The 26412-nt window shown below is 34.1% G+C and overlaps 1 protein-coding gene across 10 annotated transcripts in view; it reads left to right on the top strand.

Moving 5' to 3' along the window:
• Positions 1-26151, top strand: part of GULP1 (GULP PTB domain containing engulfment adaptor 1) — a 260185-nt gene extending 234034 nt beyond the window's left edge. For 9 of the 10 annotated variants that reach the window (XM_019799061.2, XM_034654835.1, XM_034654833.1 and 6 more), the window contains 4 exons: positions 103-195; positions 13801-13939; positions 16817-16911; positions 24173-26151. In XM_019799061.2, coding sequence (XP_019654620.1) covers positions 103-195; positions 13801-13939; positions 16817-16911; positions 24173-24244 — 399 coding nt within the window. In that variant the 3' untranslated portion in view covers positions 24245-26151. Of the gene's footprint in view, positions 1-102; positions 196-11943; positions 12169-13800; positions 13940-16816; positions 16912-24172 lie in introns of all 10 variants that reach the window. The other variant, XM_034654837.1, reaches the window with a different exon arrangement.
• The last annotated feature ends 261 nt before the right edge of the window (positions 26152-26412 follow it).

Consider the following 26412-nt stretch of genomic DNA (forward strand, 5'->3'; position numbering starts at 1 on the left):
CATTTTAAATAATATAAAATCCTATTCATTAATGCCAATATGATAGCCAGTATTTTCCAAGAATAAATTTCTGAAGGTTATTCAATAATCATTGCTTTTTAGATTCAAGACTTAGAAACCGAAAATATGGAACTTAAAAACAAAGTACAAGATTTGGAAAGCCAGTTAAGAATAGCGCAAGTATCAACATCTCCAGTAAGTATATAGACTATGTTCATATTTTTCTTAGAAATGAGATTTCATGGTGGTAAAGCGTCTCTGAATCATCAGGTCTGTGATGTTTATAATACTCTGGGATCAATAATTTAAAACGTGGGTAGAGGTGAAAGATGCTAATTAAAAAATTAAAGTTACCTTAGGTAGCTCAGACAATAGTTGTTTTTCCATGTTGCTCTTTTCCCTCACGTTTTGCCGAATGAGCCATCCCTAGGTTTGTTCTTTCTCTCTTTGTGACATATTCTTTCTTTCATTCACATTGATTACTATTTACTGAGCTTAGATTTAATGACCTAAGCCAATTCATCCCTGGAGTACTGACCTTCATTATAGGTATTGAACTGTTAACAAGACTGACTTTGGTTTCTTAATTGCGTAGCAAGGGTTTCCACTGGGAGTGACACAGTTGAATTTCAGACACTAAAATGAGTGGTAGTCTCTTCAGACAACTCAAATATTTATAGTTAAATTATTTACTTTTGGTTTATCATAGATTTGAAATTCTTTTCTCAATGCCATGTATGATGCCATGATTTTGGCTAAGAGAATCTTTCGGAGGAGGAAGACGTGATTTAAAACAATATTTTTCCTGGCAAAATATATTCAGAAAACTTTTTTTCTTCTTGAATTATCTGTGCTACTGGTATTCTCCAGTAAAGTATATATTTTGTTTTGCCTTTTAAAAATATTTAATATATGACTTACAGCATGATGCTATAAACTGAAACACAATCAATGCATTTGCAAACTTTTAAAAAGACTTTTTGTTTCTAAGTTTTATTTGCAAGTTCCTGTTGGTTTAATCTCTAGGCTAACTCAATGAAAATTATCTATCTATCTATCTACCTACCTATAGAGAGAGATGGATGGATAGATAGACAGATAGATAGATAGAGAGATAGCTATATAGATAGATAGATAGATAGATAGATAGATAGATAGATAGATAGATATAGATAGATTGCTTGCTGTGCAATCTCAGAAACCAAAGTCAGTCTTGTTAGCAGTCCAATATCTATAATGAAGGTCAGTACTCTAGGGATGGATTGGCTTAGATCATATATATATATATATATGTATGTATATGGCTATCTAGTGCTAAAATATTTCACTCATTCATGATCATAAAGAATGCTGCTATAAGAAATTGCATTTAAGTTTTCAAATTTGGGGTGCCTGGGTGGCGCAGTCATTAAGTGTCTGCCTTTGGCTCAGCGTGATCCCGGGGTCCTGGGATCGAGCCCCACTTCAGGCTCCTCCACTAGGAGCCTGCTTCTTCCTCTCCCACTCCCCCTGCTTGTGTTCCCTCTCTCGCTGGCTGTCTCTCTCTGTCAAATAAATAAATAAAATCTTAGGAAAAAAATAAATAAGTTTTCAAATTTGGTGCACCCTGGAAATGGGTCAAAGAACTTTCTTTTAAACTCACAGTTTCCCATCTTTCTCACTGAACCAGTTGGCATTTCCCTTGCTTGGCATATAGTGTATGATAGTGGGGCTGATGTGGCCAAGATAAGAGAGGTTGGGAGTGAGGTTCGTATGTTCCCATGTACCTTTGTTATGGACAGTGAAGCTGGCTTTATTAGAATATCCTTCCTGTTTTTTTCTCTTCACTACCATCACTGTCTGCTTCTCATCAAGATTATGATATTTTTCTTTCCTCCCTAGTCCCAAGGAACAGAGCATCAGCTCAAATTCCTTCTTTAAACTTTGGTCCCAAAATGGAATAACACCCTCCTGGGTCTTGTTGAAGGCTTACTATAAACCATTCTGTGAAACAAACTAGGAATATAATCATAAATGAAGGGAAGTTATGTTTTCAAGCAGTCCTAATAAAGTATTGTTTCTGGAATTCATAGTATGTGAGTAATAGCTTTACGTTAGTGTTTGTGTTCACAAAGGAATAGAATAAGATCCATTACCATTTGGATGCAAACCCAAAGCTCCATCTCTAGATGAAGAACTAAGATATCATGTTGAGGAGCAAGGTAGATTTGGGAGGAGCAGAAGGGTCTGGGGCATGTTGATGATGAAACAGCCCTCCCCTCTTTTATCTCCAGGCATTGATTGCCCTGGACTGGCACTGGGGCAACTAAGAAGAAGGTGGGTCAGGTTGGGGGTTATGCATGTGCATTGGTGACCTGAAATGGTCACCAAGCCAGGTTCAGAAATGGCAAGGATCAGGAGGAATGAAATGATGACACTTGCCTTAGTTCCCATGATCCTCTGGCTGAGATAGCCATCACAAGGAGTGAGCATGACAGTTGGCATGTAAATGAAACACTGTCTGTATGTTTGTTATTCAGCAAGTCTCATTGGTAGAGTCAATTATATAAAAAAACAATAAAATTGTTCAAATACGAAGTTATAAAAAGAATTAGCTCTCCAAAAGTTGTCATTTAATAATTATTATAAGCATTGTGTTCATCTCAGTACTGAATGTGTCTCAACAGAGTGCTTCAGAGACTATAACTAAAAGGCTTAATTAAAAAAAGAGAAATCATTTTCTCTAAACCACTTTTTTGAACTTAATACATATGTGTAGAAAATTTTTTGCTTCATTGATCATTATGCAGATAACTCAAATTAGAACTTCAAATTATATTCTTTTGTCATAGTAATATCTTAGTGCTTTTTCTTTATTTTAACTTCAAAAGTTACTTGTCTTATGATTTTTCAGTTTCTAAAGGCTTATATGATTTTTGAAATTTCTGATATACTGGAGGATGTACATCTTTAAGATAAAAAATAGAAATTATTTGGTTTTTAATGGAAGGAGACTCAACATTTTTAAGTTGCTAAAAGATATCTGATGTTTTAAAAAGTTTTTGAAGAGATTATGAACAAATGCTTTTGCTTTTCATTTTCGATTTTAGTTATGTAGCTGTGGAATAAATTAATAAAACACTAAGCGCTCTATTTCACATTTCTTAAAAGCATCTCCCAATTTTCTGATATTAAAAATTAACTGAATCAAATTAAATTATCTACGTATGAAATATTTGCCATGCTTATAAATATCCACTCTGTTGAAGGTTTGTTAATGATTCAAACTATTAAAATCGAATTTGGAAAGTAAGACAATTGTAAATAATTAAAATATAAATTTAAAGTATAGGTAACTTGTTTAATAGCTTGCAGTGGGTCTACAGTAAAGCAAGTTTCTGTTAAAGTAGAACTTTGTTATGAAATTTGACCACCAGTTTTATAGGACAGAGCCAGGACACAAAATACCTCATAGAGCGCCACCATGTGTAGCAAAATTAATGCACAGTAAATGCCTATTGGGCTTGTGAATCTGGAAATGAGACTCAATAGCTTTTCTTTCTTTCTTTGTTTCCTTTGCTCTCAGAAGATTGAAGGATAGAATGCTCCAAAATTGCTGAAGTTCTCAGCAGTTTGTTTAAGGCATTAGAGGCAGCAATTAATGCATGAATTGAAGAAATGCTGAAGTGAATTATGAATCCCATTATGCACATCAAAATTACAATATAGGTGGGTTTGGTATAAAAATTAATTTGGCATCAGGTTCTCCCCGAGCTTTCAGTGTGTTATGGTGAGAGGAAGCCCCAAGACAGATGACTCTTCTCAAATGACCAGCGCAAGATGGGTCTTGATCCTATTGGGAGCCAAATTTTCTGAAGTCACACAGAAGTAACTCTTTTGCCATATAAAACAGTCTAATTCAGAAATGGTTCTCTGTAAATGATTTAACACTATAATTTGGTTCATAAAAATAAGCGTATAAACAATTTCCTGAAATATCAGGATTTGCCAGTCAAACACAGTATAGTCCAAATCAAGCAAGTCTTAGTCAAAGTAAAAGAAAGGATTTATCTCTAATCTTAGCTTTAAAATAGTCTCTTTGGGAAGAGGGAGAGAAGAGAACAAAAGTAGGAATGGAATTATGGAGGGATTGTGAAATTAAAAGTAATGTAGAAAATGAAAATAATTCAAATTGCTGGTTTGGATGCTGTTCTTATCAGTGTGTGATGAAATAGCAGATAAAGTCAATTATGGGAAGCATCAGAAAAATAAGAAACATTTTTGATTAGATAACTAAAAGATTGCAAGCTATTTTTCCTAGCAAGAGGTCCAAAGTTATAGTTGAATTTCTGTAACACAGAACAATGGTTCAGAGGAATCAGACCTTCTCATAAGAAATTTCAATTTTAGAAACGTTAATTTTTTATTCTATATTAAGTCATAAATGAGAAATGTGAGGCCCTGTTGAGTAGCATGTACCAGACTGAGAACCTTTGTACTTTAAGGAGTCACCATGTGGGTGAGAACATAGATACATTTCTCTGCACTCCCCAAAGGCACCCTACAGAAAGGTTGCTGTTTCTTAGACGGTGGCCGGCCATGCACATATGTGCCGGCCATTGTGAATTGGTCATTCTGATTTGTTTTGAGGATGCAAACTAAATATTATTGGTTCAAACTTCTAATGAAATTCTTCAGCAATTCTAAAAAGTCCTTTCAAGATTTCACTGTGTAAATTGTAGTTTTGTTTTTATTTTTCCCAATCCTACCAAGTCCGCTCCTTTTTTGAAATAGTATCTTAGTGACGTGTCTTATGTATTACAGTGCATATCACTTTGATTTTTATTTTCTCACATTTGCCAATTGCACACGTTAGATACAGTTGTGATCTGTTATGGCAGCTTATAAAATATTTATTGAATATCAAATACGATTATATGATATTCTAGGCTGTTGGGTTTTAGCAGTCTATGAATTTCAGCTGTTATGGGGAACAGAGAGGGAGATGGGTAATCAACCCATAGGTAAATGAATAAATAAACTTAAAAATTCAGATCTGATATATGCTATGAACAAAAGAAAATACAGCAGATTAGGAGAGAATGGGGCTCTTAGAGACAGTGATCAGGGAAGCCCTTTCTGCGAAGGTAGCATTTGAATCGAGACCTGAAGTTGGTCAATGCAAAGGGCTGGAAACAGTGACAAGAACTTTGTGCCTAGAGCATAGTGACCAAGAGCCAAAAAAAGTTGAAGATGACATTGTAGAGAGAGTCAGGGGCTAGATTTTGTAGTGCCCTGTGGAGTTTTTTGGTTATTTTTTTTTCTTTTTTAATTGCACTGAGAACTTACTCGTAGGTTTTAAACAAGGGATTTGGGGATCATCTGGCTGACCTATGCACCATGGTCTGTAAAGAGGCCAAAATGAGGTCCCAAAGCTGTCTAGAAGACTATTTCAGTAACCTAGGAGAGATAGAAGAGTAAATTAGTCTAGATGGTGCATATAACTTGATACATTTTTTTTTTAAAGATTTTATTCATTTATTCAACAGAGATAGAGACAGCCAGCGAGAGAGGGAACACAAGCAGGGGGAGTGGGAGAGGAAGAAGCAGGCTCATAGCAGAAGAGCCTGATGTGGGGCTCGATCCCACAACGCCAGGATCACGCCCTGAGCCGAAGGCAGACGCTTAACCGCTGTGCCACCCAGGCGCCCCAACTTGATACATTTTTTAACATTTTATTTATTCATCTGAAAGAGAGTGGCGTGGGAGCACGAGTGGGGGGAGGGGCAGAAGGAGAGGGAGAGGAAGAAGCAAATGCCCCAGCTGAGCACGGGTCTGGTTGTGGGGCTCCATCCCAGGACCCTGAGATCATGACCTAAGCCGAAGTCAGACGCTGACTGAGCCACCCAGGCGCCCCTAACTTTATATGTTTTGGAAGTAGAGTTTACAGGATTTACTGATGGATCGGTTGGGGCTGTAGAATAAAAGAGGGGTCAGAATTGTCCCTTAGGGTTTTATCCTGCCCATCGGGTTGGTGATGCCATTTTTCAAAATAGACATGACTTGGGGAAGGTGCATGACAAAGATTTAATATTTCATATTCGCTTGTGCCAGTTCTGCCTCCTGCACAACCACCTGGAGATGCTTATCAGGTGGCTGGATATGCAAATCTGAAATTGAAGGAGGAGGCCTGGGCTCACGATTACCGTACTTGAATGAAGAAAGTTTGCTCTTTTTCTGTCACCATTTGGACTACTGTTTATTGTTTGAGTTAATACACCCAGCATAAATTTGCCCAGTGTGATGTTCTAGAGTAGTTTAGCTCTAGCTAAGGAAAACAAAATAGAGACTTATTTTTTTCTCAGTATTAAAATTAAAAGACATTTCTAACTACAAACCAATGTATATGTTCAGTATATATCCAAACCAGTTTTTACTTAAAACCAATTCCTCATATGCATGATGAATGAAGGACACACCTACTTTTAATTTCCTCGTGGTAATTGACATACTATTTTTTAACTTGTTCTTAACAAACAGAATGCTTACATGTCTCCTAAATACCGCTCTGTTGTTCAATCATAGGTTCCTTTTCTAAGGCAAATGAAATAGCCTTTGATAGTACCCATGTTACATACCTCTGTATCACACTGAAATTGTGGAAATCTTTTCATTGGTTTTAGAAATTGGGTCCTTATTTTATACAGTGATTTAGATACACTGAGAAATTTCCGTTACTTGACTGTGCTGTTTGCTTTTTGCTGTGTTCTAGTGGTTTGGCAATAGATTAGAGGTTGGGTTTCCACCATTTGGTACTAATTATCTAGGAACAATCTGATTTCCATTTATTACATTCACATGGCAGTGCTGCCTGTATTTATATCAGAAAAAAAGGGTTTATTCTGCCCTCCTAGCCTCATGAATGCCCCCAGAAGATTGTTCCATTATAAGATGTGGGCATAGCAAGTTAAATCAGATTGTTCCTCTTGATTCTTATGTCTGGATGCTTACATTTTACTTTTCTGGCTATAGATGCTTTTAACCAAATCAGACTATTGCCAGGAAGTTAAATGAATAAAATTGTAGTCCTTAGAATTACTGGACTTTCTATTGCTGAGTAAAATAAATGTCTCCCTTTCAATTAAACCAAGTGTTTGTTACTGGATAAAATTCTACCTTTACATAATCAACTGTGTGGCCACTGATTAGACTTGATAGGACAATTATAACCTAAAATGTGTATTTCATTGTGGGTAAACAAAAGTGCCTATTTATCTTACTCTAGTGTTTTCTCGACTGTTATTGAAGTCAAGATGGGCAAGAGCAGATTGTGAAAACTCTCAGTTACACAACAAGCCAAATGTGAATCTTTAAACAAAGGCATAAATTTTAAACATGACATTGATTTGAGAACATTTGCTGCCCACAAAAAATGATTACGGGTTCACGGCTTCATTTTCATAATTGTTACTTGCAAAAAAGACAATCGTAAAGAAGTAAACTCAAGCTAATGGGAAGAAAAATGTATTCTGTTCCAATTCTGACCATGAGTACCTGATCAAATCATTTAATTTCGTGTTGCAGTTTTCCTCTTTGGGATATGCAGACAATCCTATCCATTTAACTTGTGGCATTCTTGAAAGAACAAATAACATAATAGGTCTTACAAGTAAAAGACCAATATAACCAAACTGTGAATCTAGAAACCTGAAAAAATGCATTCATGATGCTGTAAATTCTAAACTCTGGAAGTTATTTTTGAAATTTACTTAAAAAGTGATATTGAGAATGTAACATAATAGTGAACTTTGAGAATGTGAATCAACATGGAAGCATAGAAAGATTTCCCAGAATATTTTGCATCACCATTGTATTTCCTCATCTATAGTTTTATTTATAATCTACCATTTTTCCAACTAGAAAAATTTGTACAACATATTTCAAATATAAAATTAAATAACTTAATTAACTTTGTAAATTTAATTCTAAGTAGAGTTATTTTAATAATTATGATAAATCATATTTTAAGCTTAAAGTTGTTTGTTTTACATTGTAAAAGAGTATATTTGGATATTTATATTACCCAAACAATTAACAGCATAAAATAAAATTTTGATATCATTCTAATATTTCTGTGGCTATTACCAAAGAACCGTATAATGCAATTTTTTTGTTGTTGCTTAAATGTATTCGACATTTTCTGAGAATTCAAACCCTTTTATGACACTTCATCATTGCTGTCGTATTTAGACAAGACTAAGGTTGAAATATTCACCATGGCCTGAATGCAACAAGCCACTACTTCCTGAAAGAGCAAGCTACAAAACTACTAGACAATGAATCTCAAATAAGAGCACTCATTTTTTTTTTTATTTAAGAGAGAGAGAGAGAGAGAAGGGGCCGAGAGAGAGAGAATCCCAAGCAGGCTCCACGCCCACGCCGGGCTTGATCTCACAACCCTGAGATCATGACGTGAGATGAAATTAAGAGTCGGACTCTTAACGACTGAGCCACCCAGGTCATCCCTGGGCACTCATTATTAATAGGCCTTAAGAACCTAGCAATGTCTGCAAAATTAACATGTTGTGGTTGAGCGTAGAGCTCCTCATTCCCTTACAATGGGATCAGATCCTGTGTACCTTCATAAAGATTAAAGCACTTGGAATTATGAGCATAAAAGACTAAACAGTGGTGCCATGAGTTTCTGTAGGAGAGTCCACAAATTCTGGTTTCTAGTCATTTGTGAAAATACTGAAGAAGACACAAAATAAAAAATATCAAGCTGTCTTCATCTAAACTATGTATTTAATTTCTTAAAAAAATAAATATCCTGAACCAGTTAAAAATGGCAGCTTAAAAAACGGCTAGCTCCTGACCCCCTAAATTTAGAAACACCACTCAAAATATTTAACAGATGTAATATTTAATTCCTTGATTTGAATCATTTCTAGGTTAGGAATCACAAACTCAGACATCGACAGAGCTCAGGCTGTGACATAAATATGTAGTGGGCGTATGGTGGTGGTGATGAATTGGAGAGCATATACCCAACTTAAAAGGCAGAGCGGTTCCTGCCAGTCAGTTATTTTCGTGTAGGTCTGTGGGCCTACTCTCTAGATTTTGTAACTTCTCAAGAAAAGCTGTAGGTTTTAATGTGCAGTCTCTTAACATTACCTGTAAGCAACCAATACAATGTATTAAAAGATCTGTGTGACCCAAGCAACAAATGCCAGTTGACCAGATCTCCATTACTGATGGCCCAAAGGAAACCTATAATGGTTAGTGTTAGAGTCTTAAACTTTAGATACTGCAACTATTTATAGATATCTAAGCTTTACCATTTTGGAAGTGAAAATACTTCTTGAGTAGGGTATTTAAAAATCTGATTATTTTCATATTATATACATTCTTCATCTGTATAAGTATTCATTCTCAGAGTAAGTAGAAGGCATAATATTAACATTATCACAAAATACTAGAGCACTTAAAAGTTAGGTTATTTTGGCCTTCAGTTTGTTTTGAGGCATCTGGTTAAGATTTTTTTGGCTAATATAAGTCATATAATAATATAGAGTACTTTCATTTATGTTATACACCAGATGATACCAAGGACAACTTCCACTTAATATCATATTATATTTCACCCACTATAAACATTCTTATCAATTTATAGTTTAAGTTTAAAAGTTGCTCTAGTATAAATTAGGCAATAAATATACATTGACAATTTATTACATGTCTACTATTTTGAGGTGTTATATAGCTTTTAGAAAATATGTCTTTTATATAAAGTTTAGAAAAATTTTGTCCACAAGGAGCTTACAGTTGTCACTTAAAATTAAGTAAAAGGTGGCCACCAATCACAAAATTACAGTTAACTGCATAGACTATAAAACAGATTTTAAAATTATATATATAAATGAATACATGTACACATATCTACAGATAGATCCCTGTGGAGAGCAATAGGGGAAACAGTAATTATGTAACTGTATATATATATTAATAGAATGATAAATTATATAACTCAGATCATCAGAGATTTTGCTTCCACACTGAACCCTTCCCTCAACTTAAGTCTTTCACTTTACACTGACCTTTTTCCCCCTCAGCTTTGAGAAATGCATGAAGAGGTGACTCTTAGCTTAAAAACTTCCTTCACATTTGTGGGTTCTCCTATCATTTTGGTTATAACCTTTTACTATGAGGTTATCAAAAGCCATATTGTGTTGGTTTCCTCAAAATCCTGTTAGTGTTAAAAAATCTCTGAAGTGTAACCTGTAGCTGAGAAGTCCCGCCCCAGCACAATCCTGTCAGGCTCTGTCACAGGCAGTTACAAAAGCTTCACCTGGCAAGCCTCCCAGGGGAACTGCCCTCCCCGCACCAGGTACAGTACACGGTGTGGAGGAGTTGTAGTCAGGGACTCAGGCCTCAGGGACTCAGGCCTCAGCCCCTGGACCCGCTGTGCTCTTCGCGTACCCTGTCTGCATTCCCAGCCCTGGTGCCTCTATTCAGAGGCCTCCTTTGTGGAGGCTCTTGGCCATGACCTTTTTAACACGCCTCTGTCAAGGCCATCTTATGAAGGCCTTGAAGACTCCTTTCCACTCTGATTCAGTATTCAGTACTTTTTCGCTTCAGCCCTTTCTCCTTTCCCTCTGCCTGGCTTGTCACCTCCTCTTAAAACAAAACAATCGCAACACAACACAACACACCCATCAAGACCTTTAGTTCAGGGCTCCCTCAGCAGAGAGACAGTGACTTGCTTCTGCACTGATACTTCTGACCTTAGCCCAGTGCCATTTTCCAGGGAAAAAAGGGACATTGATGAAGCCAGCACCATCTTTCTGGCCTCTCGCTTATACTATAGCAGTAAGTGAATAAAGGCTGAATTACTACTTTCATTTTGGCTGTTGTTTTAATTGACCACTCTGACAGCTCAGTTCTACAAGCTCAGCTTTTGACAGTAGCTTTCCATACTATAATGTAAATAACTTATAAAAGCGATCCAAAAACTGATGTGCAGATCCGGTATAGTGCACCGTTTACTGATTATCTAATTATGAATTATCTCATTTATTTGAGATGCTTGATATCTCACTCCTGCTTGCCCATCCCTGAGAAGTCTTACCATTTGGAACTCACAACCTACAGAAAGGTCCTGAGGACTGGAGTCAGATTACTTTAAATTTCGGCTCAGCTTCTTACCTCATAGAAGAATAAATCACAAAGAATTTATGGGCCTTGATTCTCATATCTTTATTCCAAGAAAGACATAACATTACTAATACAAATATCTCAAAAAATGTTTTGAGGATTAAATTTAAAATGATTGTTGTGGGGTGCCTGGGTGACTCAGTCGTTAAGCGTCTGCCTTTGGCTCAGGGAGTGATCCGGGGGTTATAGGATTGAGCCCCGCATTGGGCTCCTCTGCTGGGAGCCTGCTTCTTCCTCTCCCACTCCCCCTGCTTGTGCTCCCTCTCTCGCTGGCTGTCTCTCTCTGTCAAATAAATAAATAAAATCTTAAAAAAAAAAGGTGGTTGTAACCCTTTTTGAAAATTCTATGAAGTCATTAGTTTTTACTAAACTTTACTTCAGTGACTGTTTTTTTTCTTATTATTATGATTCCTTTTCCCATGTTATTATCCAGAAGCTCTCCTTGAAATAAATCATTAAGCTTTCCTCTTTATTGTCTTTCTCTCAAGTTCTAATGATGCAGCGTTTTATTTAAATATCGAAAAATGTAATATTCCACTGAAAAATGGTCAAATTAAACATTCTGGAATCTAAGGACTATTGCAATAACAAAATACACTCAAGCTTTTTAAAAAAAATTAGTAAAGTTATTTTGAAATTATTCTTTGCACAAAATATCATTTTACAAATAAATTTTCATATATACCTTTTCCGTTTTCCTCCATGTCTTCTTTCTTCTCCTTAGTGTATTTCTCTGTCATTCCTTTACAGCTGCTGCACAAAATGTCTGATCATGAGCAACATGGGTTTCAGAGATGCTCATCTTCTTTCTGGCGTAGTAGTGATGATTCATCTTCCTGTCTAAATATTTCTTCCATTACTGTCACTCCTGTCAACTCGCCTGATTCCAGACTGTCATTGGGACTGTTAATACCACCACCTTCTAAGTGTGGCCTTCCCAAGCCAATCAGTGAGAGCAGCCTCCCAAGACCTCATGTAATTTGCTAAGCAGAAAATTCTCTTTTTATTATCCCACATACTTTTTTGTAAACTCCACTAAAATGTGCCATTTATATCATAGTGAAAAACATCAGGTATGTCTTGAATCAATGTGATGGGACCTGGCAACTTTGTGTGCCATTTTTGCTTCCTTTGGGTACCTGATATCAGAGTTTCAAGTAGAGAGTAGTGATGGTGTACAAATCCACAGAAAGGCGAATTAGGACAGGTCACTTCAAAGGACCCTCAGATATGGCAACTGGGAAATTAGGTCATTGGTGATATTGGTAAAAGCAGTTTTAGTGGCGTATGGTAAAAAAAGAGCAATATCTCGATTGATATGAGTTAGTACCTCTTCCAAGGAAGATAACCTTGAGGGAAAGAGTAAGAGATGGGAGGATAGAGGAGTAAAGACATTTTTGGTTGTTGTGTTTTGTTTTCAAGAACAGTCAAGATTTGAGTATCTTTATATCCTGAGAAAAAGGAGAGACAGGGAAGCCAGGACAGACAGAGGGATGGGTTGATCAGGAAAACAATATTCCTGAGTTGGAGGAAGTGGCTGAGGGATAAAGTTGCCTCAAAGTCTTTGGACAGTATTTATGGCTGATAAAGTGAGCATGTTGTTAAAGAAAAGGAGGTGACACCAATTTTCCTGCATGAAGAATGTACCAACAGTCATATTAGCTGAATAGCAAATCTGTCACTCTTTACACACAATCAGCCTTAATTTTCTTCCATTACTTTAAGTACCTGTGAATCAGAAAAATAAATATATTCTGAAAAGTCTAATTTTACTGTGAAACATGCAAAATAATCTCTGTTCATGTTCTTTGAGGAAAAGCAAGTTTTTTCTTACTATTCCTCTCCAAAATGGTAATTCTCTTTCTTTTCTAGAATTGTATGTATGCATGTGTGTGTGTATTTTTTTCCCCCTGAATGACAATCTAACTGATGATTGTTTCATTCCTGGGTTACATCTTGGCCCAGACAGACCCAGATAATGATGATTTTGGTAGTATATTTAGTGATTATTAATTTATTTTGCAAGGTAGCTATTTATCATAGAAAACTTAATGAACTCTTACCCAGGAATAAAAGGCACTGCAGTGAACATAATTTTGGCTGTCACTGTAGTTATAAATACAAATTAACTTATACTCTTCAAAAATTTTTTAAGTTGCTATCAATTGCATTTGAATGGTGATATTTAAGAAGGTGCCTTACTTATGTTCAATTATTTGTTTCCAACTTATGGAATATGTATTACTGAAATCATGTTTTTATATAGTTTCTAATATTTTCAATTTTCTGATACAAATGGCAATTGTTTTTAGATATACCAAAAAATACAATATCTTTTATATCTATCTAGAGTAGTGTTGTCACCATTTTTGCCATCATCTTTGAGGTCATTGTTGCAGAACTTTTTTGTTGCTTTCTTGCCAATAAACATTTGGTATGACTGATTAAATCATATGGATTGCCAACGTTTAATCTAGAAAATGGCAAGTTCATATAATTCAACTGAATTTGTTGTTGTTAATATATGTTCTCTATGCATATGGAATATTTAGCATTATAGTGTGTCTACCTGAAATACTGCCTTAATTCACATTATTTTCATTGCAGGCAGGCAGTGTGACACCTAAGTCACCCTCCACTGACATCTTTGATATGATACCATTTTCTCCAATATCACACCCATCTTCAACACCTACTCGCAACGGCACACAGCCTCCTCCAATACCTAGTAGATCTACTGAGACTAGTAAGCTTTCTAAACAAATCAATATTCTTTGCTATATTTGTGTACATTTTAAATATTTAATTGACACTTTATGAAAAATTACATATTTTAAGTTCACTAAAAGTGTTAATTACCAAAGAATTATGTTTATTTGTGTCAAATCAGCTAATCATATTTAAGTTTATAATTCAGAATATACTACTAAAGACATCACTGTTGCATTTGAAACTACTTTATGAAAAATGATATTTTGTTATAGGTTTATTTCTATCAATACAAAGCATTTAAGTGTATTTTATTATATTTGGGGTTATACTTTTAATGTTTTAATGGTTAAAAACAACTTGGCAGTAATTATTTTATATTTTTGACATGTTTAGTAGAGCTCAGTGTAAATTTTTTGTTACCATAGAGTATATGAATATTCTTAGTTAAAGAAATATATAAATACATAAATTCATGATTTGTTTATTAACCCTATATAGGTGTTCTGTCTTGATATCTAAAATACTATGCATGCATTGCTTTTCTGATTTATCTTCTATACATTTGGAAGGAACATAAGAGTCTCTTAATGATGAATTAGAAAGCATCCAACAGATGCTCATTTTCAATGTTGTGATTGTATTTTCATCTGTGCCCTGTCACAGAAATGTAAAGAATAGTCCAATGGCCATGCTCATTTTGTCCAAAGGGAAACTGAAGAAAAGAGACTTTTACATATTATGCTTTATTGCATCCTCTCTGATTCACATTAAGACATTTTCAATATAACTCTGAAGTTTTAGCTTGGGCTTAAAGTATGTCAGGCCCTTGAATTTATTGGTTTCCCCCTGTGGAACTTACCAAAATATATTACATGTTAGATATTCAATAGATTTTAGAGAATTAATTTGTAAATGCAAAGTAATAACATTAGAAACTTTAAAAATCAGTTTACAAAAATATGTCAGTACTTTTACATAAATGAAATATATATTTAAATTCCTCTGAATATATTTTGTGCCAATGCAAAATATTTTTTCAGGAAATAATCCATAATATATATGCCGTACTGTGTTTTTAGCAAATGTTGCCAATATCCTGATACCATAATAGGGTATTTTCTTTTGTCTCTATGAGTGTCCCAGATCTCTTCCTTTACTGTTTTTTAATTCCTTGGACTTAACCACTGGTTTACTCATTCATTTATTTAGTCCAATGAGCATTTGTATAGCATATATGCTATACAACTTCGGTTATAAGCTGGAATTTGAAGCATAAATTAGCTATGTATCTACAAAAGAAGATTTTAATCTAAGTCACAATATAAATTGAGAAGAAGAAATAGATTTGAAAATATTTAGAAGGAATAATCTATCACGTTGGTGATTGAGAGTTCATAATCAATTATGGTTCAGGATTTTAGACTGAATTTTTTAACAGGGAAAACTAGAGATAGAAAAGGTGGAAAATGCATTCCATTTTAGACAATTGATAAATTTGATATGCCTTTGGAAAATCTCGGCAAAGATGCTTAAATGGTTTTAGGGAATTTTTTAATGAGAAACTGAAGTAACACCTTGCTACATTTTTTAATATCTGATGATCCTGAGTGCCAAAGTTCAGTAAGTACAATGAACTACCTATCTGTCTAGATAGGTAGGTAGGTAGATAGATAGATAGATAGAATTCTAGATACCCCTATATCATATCTATTTATCTTAATAGCAAATGCTATTGGAAAAATGGGACAGACAGACTTACTTGATACAGAATTTCCACAAACCTTTTCAATTTGTAAAAAAACACAGTATCTGTGAAGCATTATAAAGCAAAGCACAATAAAATGAGATATGCCTATAATGAAAATCTTCATTCCTCTTGATCAGCTCCTCTTCCTTTTCATTAATTCATTTCTTTTCACAAACATCTATCATGTGTAAAGCATTGTTGGGCGGGCTTGTGGTATAGTGGTAACTAAAGCAGTCCTCCAAAGAAAATTTCCTTTGTTCTCCAAGTTCTGATATTACCTAAGCAACATCAGACTGAGGAAAATAACAACAGTAATAATAACACCCCTCCCCATATATAATACCTATGTATATTATATCATATATATGTAATATTCATATAGGAATTGATTCAGAAGAAAGAAATTTCATAACTTTAAAATTTTTAAACAACAGGCCATAGTTTTATCAATTATAAACATCAATTTTAACTTTGATACTTCTTCAGTGGTTAAAAAATGCATACTTTAGAATATATGTTACAGAGAGCTTTTTGATATTCCATTATTGCTATTTTTAAAAAGAAATTTGTTTCTGGGATAGGAGACATTTTTAAAGAACCTGTCCCATTGTGTTTATTTAGGAAGGTGACATAATTTCATTGTACCTGAGACAATGTGCCTTAAACTTTCCCTAAGTAAATATGAGATTAAGTTATAATGAGCTATGAGTAAAACTATTTACCAATCTACCTGAATCCCTCTTATTGCTTCACTATCTATTGTGTTACAAAGGCATCAGTAAATGGGATAGGGAAGTCTCAATAAGTAATATATTAATTGTAGTAAATTAAAATTACTTCAGTAAAAAAACAGGTATTGTAATATAGTAATTTCAAATATTTGGTGAATTTGATATTGAGAAGTCTTAATTAAACACACAGAAACCTCTCTGGATAATAATTCCTTATAACCAAACAATTTTTAATATTGTCATAAAATGGATCTTTGCTTCTTTGTTGGTGTTTAACTAGTCTAAGCTCAGGAAAGCCCAGCATTAAAGTGTGTGTGGATAGGAGCTCATTTGGCCATGTGAGTAGTTCTTTATATATTCCTGCCTTTGAAACCTAACTCACCCCAACTCACTTCTTGTCATTTCATTTACTAAATTATTTTCTTCCTTTTAGAACGGGACCTGTTTGGAGCAGAACCTTTTGACCCATTTAACTGTGGAGCAGGGGATTTCCCTCCAGATATTCAGTCAAAATTAGATGAGATGCAGGTAACTATTTTAACAGATTGGCCTATAAATGGTTTATTTCTTTTTAATATGGGACACGGAGAATGTTATATACCAAAACTACCCTTCCTTGAATTATTATCACTATAAAAACTTACTTGAAACAATTTTTTTCAAATATTAATATCCATTTAGTCCTAAAAATATTCCTACACATGATAAGGATAAGTTTTTATTTTGTTTTGTTTTGTTTTTAATAGTGCAATTTACAATGGCAATAAGGTGGTTCTTTTTTTATACAACATTACATGGATTCTAATCGTTCATTACTTTGAAATCCAAAAATTACAAGGTAATCATACTAGGTTTACAAGATTTCATCTCAGTTTTACCAATTATGAAGTTCAAATTGTGAATGGGTAGATGAAGGAAAATCTTAGTGAAAGTAAACTCAGTCTCTTTTAAAAGAGGCATTGTAGCATTGCAGCCATGGTTCGTAACTTCTGGACCCTTACTGGAAAAGCTGGTACCAGTGACAACTTCTTCCAATGTAGTCCAGTTGGGTTTTCACTTCTCTCTCCCTCTTTTATTTTTCAATTTTTAGTTGTACTGGAAGTGTGAAGATACTGGTTTTAAAAAACTTTTTACAGTGGGCCATGATTAACAAATAGTGATAAGGGGGGGCACCTGGGTGGCACAGCGGTTAAGCGTCTGCCTTCGGCTCAGGGCATGATCCTGGCGTTATGGGATCGAGCCCCACATCAGGCTCCTCCGCTATGAGCCTGCTTCGAACTCTCCCACTCCCCCTGCTTGTGTTCCCTCTCTCGCTGGCTGTCTCTATCTCTGTCGAATAAATAAATAAAAATCTAAAAAAAAAAAAGAAATAGTGATAAGGGGCGCCTGGGTGGCACAGTTGTTAAGCGTCTGCCTTTGGCTCAGGGCATGATCCCGGCGTTCTGGGATCGAGCCCCACATCAGGCTCCTCCAATAGGAGCCTGCTTCTTCCTCTCCCACTCCCCCTGCTTGTGTTCCCTCTCTCGCTGGCTGTCTCTCTCTGTCAGATAAATAAATAAAATCTTAAAAAAAAAAAAAAAAGAAAAGAAATAGTGTTAAAAGCACCAGAAAAAAAAATCTTCTCTTTATATTTGCCTTTACATTTTGGTGAAGTTATTATATCTTATTATTTATCGAAAAGACTATTTATATGGTAGAACGTAGGCAAAGACCAATTACATGAAGCTGATGGAGAAGAGGCAGTGAAGAGAAGGAGTCATTCCCATTTACTAGGTGATTTATTCTCTGTGCTTCACTTCCTGGGCAAAACAATTAACGGTGGATTCTGATCTTCTAACACTGGTGAAACACCACTTCCTAGAAAGATAATATAAATATCCTTCCACCCATTTTGGACTACAGCTATGAAGCAGTCATCTTCTTTTCTAGGTTTTATGTGAATTTCCTTATTGTTCTGGATATAATAATGCCTGCATCTTAACAGTTGGATTATTTAACATATGCCTTGAGATTTTCAAAGAATATGTTAAAAGAGAATTTCTTAAGTTGGGCGATGGATAATTTCGTTTTACATGAAAAAATGATTTTAAATCCTTTATATTGACTTAAATTGTAACATTTCTTAAATATTTACCAAAAAACTTACAAATAACTTATCCTTACAGCTCCTATACAACTATTAATTCAAAAATTATAAATTAATTAGAAGCAAAATTACAATACCTAATAAAGTTCAAGTTAAGAACTTCAACAGGAAAGGTGATGTTCTTTGGCTGAAACCAAAACCACTGATGGCAAACTTCTATTGTTGTCAGCACATACCCTGTTTGGTGGTACAATTTCTCTCCCTCTTCTATTTCAGATACTATGAAACTTTCACTTAAATGGTGCGTGATTATTTAGCAAGAATATTTTCTTTATTTCATATGAAATCAGTCCCTTTCCTTTTTCATAGTTTACCGGTTAGGTTTGTGCCACTTGGGACTAATGCTTTTGTAAGAACAAACACAAACATGGGCTCTGAGGTGGGGGGTATTTGTTCTCAAGCATTATGCAAATCACAAAGACTACTTTTCTATCAATGTGTTTTTCATTTTCACAAGACTGAAAAAAATTCTGTAGATTTTTTTTTTAGTGTTTTTTTATTATATTATGTTAGTCACCAAACAGTACATCCCTGGTTTCTGATGTAAAGTTCGATGATTCATTAGTTGCGTATAACACCCAGTGCACCATGCAATACGTGCCCTCCTTACTACCCATCACCAGCCTATCCCATTCCCCCACCTCCCTCCCCTCTGAAGCCCTCAGTTTGTTTCTCAGAGTCCATAGTCTCTTCTCAAACTCAATACACGAGAAACAAATAAACAAATCATAAAATGGGCAGAAGATATGAACAGACACTTTTCCAATGACGACATACAAATGGCTAACAGACACATGAAAAAATGTTCAAAATCATTAGCCATCAGGGGAATTCAAATCAAAACCACACTAAGATACCACCTTACGCCAGTTAGAATGGCAAAAATTGACAAGGCAAGAATTGCTGGAGAGGATGTGGAGAAAGGGGATCCCTCCTACATTATTGGTGGGAATGCAGGTTGGTACAGCCACTCTGGAAAACAGTGTGGAGGTCCCTTAAAAAGTTAAAAAGTGAGCTACCCTATGACCCAGCCATTTGCACTACTGGGTAGTTACCCCAAAGATACAGATGTAGTGAAGAGAAGGGCCATATGCACCCCAATGTTCATAGCAGCATTATCCACAATGGAATTCTGTAGATTTTTAAAAATAAACCTACATCTGCAGAGTTTTGTAGGAACTAACTTTGAGAGACACTGTATTGGAATGATGTAGTGATGTGTTAGTTAAATAATGTTAAGCTGTGGTATTTTTGCTTCTGGTTTGGTTTTTGCCATTTCTAATATTTTCTTAATGTCTTTTTTATTCTTTTCTGCTTTCATGGTGGGTAGCGCCAGAGATGGTTGGTATATTATTTTCATAATTTTAAACAACTTACCACTTCTTAAAGCTAAAACCTTAATATTTGCATGCTTAACTTAATAAATATTCAAACAGCAGTTTCACATGGATGTTTCTGATTGTTGTGTTTAAAGAGGTTTTATAACCTGTATTTTTATTTTTTTCAATGATATAGTCCCTCTTGCATTGTCCACTTCATTGCTTGTCTGGTTTTTTTGTTTTGTTTTGTTTTGTTTTTTTTTAGTTCAAGATTTACTTGCAAGGTCACTTTAACGAAAATAAAATAATATTTTCTTCATCTAAAGTCTGTGACAACTTTTGTTATTAATCTCGTTAGCCTAATTAAGCTAATGCGCACATTGGCTACTATTTTGATCTTTGTATATAATGTAAAAACAGTACAGTGCAGTGGGTTGTATACATAATATTGTGCTAATAGGCCTAATGAGATATTTTAGTTTTCTCTTTTACTTACAGAGGAAATCAGAAAAAATATCTTGTGTGTGTCAGAATTTAAGCAGAAATGTGAAGTCATATTTTATTATAAATTGTTAGAAAATTAAGTATTTGAAACCAATATTGTCATTATTTAATTTGACATAATTTAAACTTCCTGGTATGTGTCACTGAGAGGCAAATCAGTTAAATAGTATTGATAGCCTGAAGTGTACCCTTTAAGTTATAATAATTTAATACATTAGAAAAGAAGCTTGGCAAAAAGGATGAAAGAATTTTGCATGTAGGGGTGTTAAGTCAGCTGGTTAATAATTTGGTAGAAGATAAATGCACAGCTGTAACTTACAACAAATATCCAGGTAAATTTCAGAAAGATTAGTCAGTTTAAAATGCTTGAAATGCAATAGAATATTTATAAGGCTTTTGAATTGGAAAGAAATTTTTATAAGGAAAAGAAAAATATGCAGTTTTATAGTTTCTATAGGTTTTTGTAAATGTTTTCCCTTCTCTTTAAAAATATATAAATATATCACATATACATAATTAAGGTAAGTAAACAAATAATTAGAAAATTAACAATCAAATAAATAAGAACCCAGCAGTTCACAAAAGACCACAAGTGGCTAATAACGCACATAGACATGTTCAATCTAACCAAAGAAAATCTATAAATAAAGAATGAGAAATGCTATTTTAATCAAGCAAATCAAACATTTTATTTCCTTGCTAATAATCAGTGCAAGCGAAAGTGTGATGAGACAAGATTTCTAACTCTTTGCTGGGCCACGGTCAGTTTATAGCATCCCTTTAGAGAGTAATTTGTTAGTAATATTGATATTTTTATTTGAGATCAGAAACTTTAATGCAATCTCTTCTGAGAAGAAAAGGACTATAAATGTGGAAAGCTTCTAGTTAATTTTATTCAAATACTGGAAACAGTTAAATTACATTAAAAATAATACATTGGTGGTTGCTAGAAGGAAGAGAAGTGAAGAGACGGGGGTTAAGAGGTAGAGACTTCTGGTTATAAAGTAAATAAGTCACAGGGATGAAAAATACAGGGAATATAGTCAATAATATTATAACTTTTTATGGTGACAAATGGTAACTGCATGTATTGTGGTGACATTTCATAATGTATATAAATACCGAATCACTGTTATACACCCAAAACTAATATAATATTATTATCAACTATACTTGAATTTTTAAAAAAATTAATAGAACATTATATAATCATTAAATTAGTTTTAAGGGGACCCAATAGGGAATGTTTGTTCCACTAAGTTTTAAAAAGAATATAGGAAATTATATATATGTGATACATTAAAATAAATAAGAAAGTTATGTATAATATGTGGCTTTTATATTATTATTAAAACTGTTTTTAAAAATGTAGAGATAGGAAAAAAGGAGACTCAAAGGACATACCTCAATGTATGAACAATTCTTGCAGAAGACTGGCTTTTCCTTCCTTGACATCCTTTTCTCCCTATTTCAAAATAAGAAAATGCAATGGGGCAAAATATTTCATTAAAAAAGCATATTATTAGTAATATGTTAATAATAAAGTTATCTTTTGCGTGATACTAGTTTACGATAATTTCTATCACTACGTAAGTTAAATAAAGCTTTGTTTTCATCCAGAGTTTTAAAATTCAAAAGGGTATGGAAACCTAAGATTCAGTGATCATCAAATCATGATATACTAAATGAGACCTGGGAGGAAAGGTCAGAAACTGTGAGAAATTTTATGTTAGGAGTAAGGAAAACCAAGGAGGGAGATAATATTATGTGTCTGTTAGTAGGGCTAATTAAATGAAACAAAGGGAACTCCAAAGGGATCCTTATAAAATCACTATGGAGATATTCTTGTAAATGATACATTTTTTTTTATTATTGAAATAGTGACCGATCCCTATTTTACTATGATTGCTATTCTGTCGTTCAAACACAAACACATTGATAAATAGTATTTTCAGGGTAGTTGAAATGATAGTGGTTTCATTTCAGAATGAACTGAGAAAACTTTTAAAACACTGTATAGTATCAAACCTTTCCAAGTTAATATATATCCACTCTATCTATATCTATCCCAGAAGACATAGTACACAGATCCTCACATATCCAAATAAAATACTTATACAAAACAGTTAATTTACACTATCTTTAGCTTTAAGTATCCACGTCTCTAAGTATTTGGCAGCTGTGTTTAAAATAATATGCATAGATATGACAAAATATTTCTTCTTGTGATAAAAAGAGGCTTTAAAAAAACAATGGTAAGTACTCTGACTTTTACTCAACTGACTATAATTTGTAGTCTGAGGGCTGGGAAGAAGTTTTGCAAAACCTTTGCAGTGGTGGCATTGCCCCGTGGTCTTTCTGCTGTAGATACAATGAAGAGCATTCTGAACATTAAGAACGAATGAGGTGTGGCTTGTAGGTTTATGAATTTCTCCCTCTCTGTGGTCATGCATACACTGGATTTGTAATAAGGACGTTAGATACCTGTTGCGAATGAAAGTAGTTTGGGGCAAGGCAAAGAGATACACCATTGGCTAACGCACAAGTAGATGCAGTCTAATGAAATAAAATGTGAAGGAGAACAGAGGACAAAAGCCTTCTGTCTGAGAGACATTTTATTTTCTGCGGGAATAGGCTGTTTACATTTCACTCACCAATAATGTGTCATGTGGTCACCCCTGACTACACATTACCTCCCTGAACAAAATTCCAGTTCTGCCAGTAAGAGAGGAAGGTAAAGTATATATACATATAGGAACTGCCACACTGCTTCTACGAGGACACCTAAAATGTGGTCCCCAATTCCCATGATTAATGTGAGTCCATGCTTTTGACCTCTTCTCTGCACGCCGGCATGCACAGATTACCGGCAAGGGTGGGGAGGAAGGAGATGCTAAAATTGGAGATAGCCCATTACCTTATGCAAAAAAGAAGAGAGCTTGGCGTAGAGGACAAACTTTTTTGCCACTAACTTTTAACTCGAAATGTTAGGGCACTTGTGACGAGCACTGGGTGTTGTATCCCCATGATGAGTCACGAAATCCTCCATGTGAAATGAATACCCTGCACGTTCACTCACTGGAATTTAAACAAGAACTTGGAAGAAAAAAAAATCTTAGGAGGAAAAGATTGTGTACTTGCTTTCAATAAGTCAGGGGCAACTTAACTTCCGGAAACATCTAAACCGTGCTAGGGAGAGGGCGACTCAAAGCAAAACTTAAAACTACAAGCAACAGCAGGACCCGTAGTAGAGGAAGCTTGCTCCGTGGCAAAGTGGCCAGCAGTTCTGTGTTCCCCATAGGATATGGCATTGAGTTTACTATTAAGTATTTTACCCAGGCCCTGGATAGTGGTAACCAGGGAGAAAAGGTGAAAACTATCAGGCTATCTCGAACTTCTCATCAAATTTGAGGTCTAGCTATCTTACTTATATTTAAATGAATAGTGATCCTGAAAGCCAACAGAGGAGATTTAAGTTGCAGTAGAATGACGTAGTAGACTTTACTGACAAAGAAACATTTAAGTCTTAAAACGACTTAATTCCATATATTTGTTTTCTTTTGTCTTTCGTGCATGCTAACCTCACATGTATTTAAAACATTTAGAATGCTAATGGGGGTGAACAACTGCCTGAGATACACACCGATATAAAAATCTGACAAGGCAGCATTTGCCATGTTATTCCTTAGCTGATCAGAGCATGAAGATTTCAACTTCTGTTCAGAGTCTTTTTATTTCATGATTATCATCATTATTATCATATTATTATTATTATTGCTGTGAGCGTTTCTTATTTTAATGATTTTACTCTGTTTTACAGGAGGGGTTCAAAATGGGACTAACTCTTGAAGGCACAGTATTTTGTCTCGACCCATTAGACAGCAGGTGCTGATGTCAAGAACAAGAGTTCCAGATTTGTGTTAAATTTGTTTATATGCATATACATCATTCCTTATTACTTTATGACAGGTAGTATGTATGTGCCAATATATTTTTTAAGATCTTAACGTTTTGCAAATTATTTTAGTAAAATGTCCTTCGTTATTGATCTATAACATTTATTTTAAAAACAACTCACTGTAAAAAAATCATACTTTTATGTTCCTTTCCTTCCCTTCCATTTATGTAGATGAATTTATAATCAGAAAAAAAATTATCCAAGTATCTGTCTTGTGTCTGAGTTCTGAATAATTAGCATCTTGAAATTTGTGTTCATTTTCCAGGCTGCTAGTTTATTAATTCCCAAAAGCCATACCTTGATGATACCTTTCTAAGTCTTGAGGAGATATACCAATGCCAGACTAAATATGTTCTGTATTCAAACCAATAAGCATGTTACCATGCATTAGACAGGTGTCATTTTATGTATTAAATGTTGTTCATATCATTGGCAAAATGTAAACTTTGAATATAATGCCAGCAGGTCATTTTAAGCAGGTAAAATAGCAAAAATATAATTTCCAATAATAATTAAACCAAATAATTAGAGTATTAATTAGTAAAAGCAAAGTAATAATGTTAGCTATTATTCTGTTATACACTAAATCTTTTATTTCATAAATAAGGATAATAGAAAAAAGCAAAAATTTGCTCATTACAAAACACTTAAAATTTAATTTCTAATGAGGTGAGTTATATTGCTAGACATCTAAACATCATCTGATCTAATATTTTCTTTAAAAAAACATTTGGGATATATGCTGTCTATGGTTGCAATGTCTGTTACCCACATTTACTTTACCAAATATATTTTTTTCTCACTGAATAATATTATTCTCATATTTTTTCCTTTGATAAACATTTTCTCACCAAATTTTATTTTGTGATGCCCCATTAGTTTTGATACTTTAAAATCTGTAGCAGTTATTCTTTATGAACCATTAATATTATTTAGCAGTTTTAATTTGTATTTTTTTTTTTTATTGAAGTCAGAATCTCATTTTTCACAAAGATCAAGTGACTTCTCAGTTTGGAATACATGAACAATAAAATTTTCTTGTACTTAATTCATAATGTGCTGATAAACTCCGACCTTTAAAAATGTTTATTTTATATATACCTTTACCCATTATATAACAGTTTAATTTGTACTCAGTGCAAGAAGAATTAATGATTAAAATTTATAAATTGGTTCATTGCATCATAAAAAAATAGATTAAATTAATGAAAATGTGAGCTTAGATTAGGGATAGATCTCAAAAACAGATTTTTCTTTTACTCATGGGAATTTTTATCAAGCGCTAAAGGTACATATTCACTAGGAAAAGAAATCAAATATGCTTATGCAATATTTGTATGTATCTTCATAATGTTCTATGGTCTATATAAGCCTTCTTATTTGTTTTCTGTTATCTGCTAAGTTGTACCTTAATTAGAAGTTAGTATATGTTTCATAAAGAAGAATCTTTATAATTTTGTTTGTCATATAGTATTTTGGAATTTGTATAATGAGGATGTTTAGAAGCCATATCAATGGCTTTTTTTTAACAGATAGAATTTGTATTTTTATTGTACTTTAAAAGCTTTATGTAATAGGTATATATTTAGTGGCCATTTATTACCAATGGTAACACAATAGAGTACTATGATGGTATTTGCACACTTAAGATATGTTACTTTACCAAATTTTTAATGGTAATCAGTTCTGCTACTGGCATGACTAAATAGTACATAATTAGTCATTAATTATGAACATTTATTTCACCAGTGCATTTTTATGAAGATCCAGTTGAAAATTGTATTTCTATGTAAACTCAATGATATGTTTGATTTTGCTGAGAATAAATGCTTTTAAATAAATAATTGTATATTTACTCATTAAATAATCTCTGGTTAAGTTAGAAACATTCTGAAGCTAATTACATGACAAAGTTTCCAGGTCAAAAAATGAAGCCTAAGAGTGAAAGGAAGAAAGGGAGGGAGGGAGGAAGGAAGGAAGGCAGGGAGAGAGGGAGGAAGGAAAGGAGTGAGGAAGGGAGGAAGGGAAGGAAAAGAATTAATGAACTTTACCTTTAACTTCATTTCTTACAGCCCACACACATTTTAGCTTTATAAGCAAAT

The sequence above is a fragment of the Ailuropoda melanoleuca genome, chromosome 2, assembly GCF_002007445.2.
Source record: "Ailuropoda melanoleuca isolate Jingjing chromosome 2, ASM200744v2, whole genome shotgun sequence".
Lineage (NCBI taxonomy): Eukaryota > Metazoa > Chordata > Mammalia > Carnivora > Ursidae > Ailuropoda > Ailuropoda melanoleuca.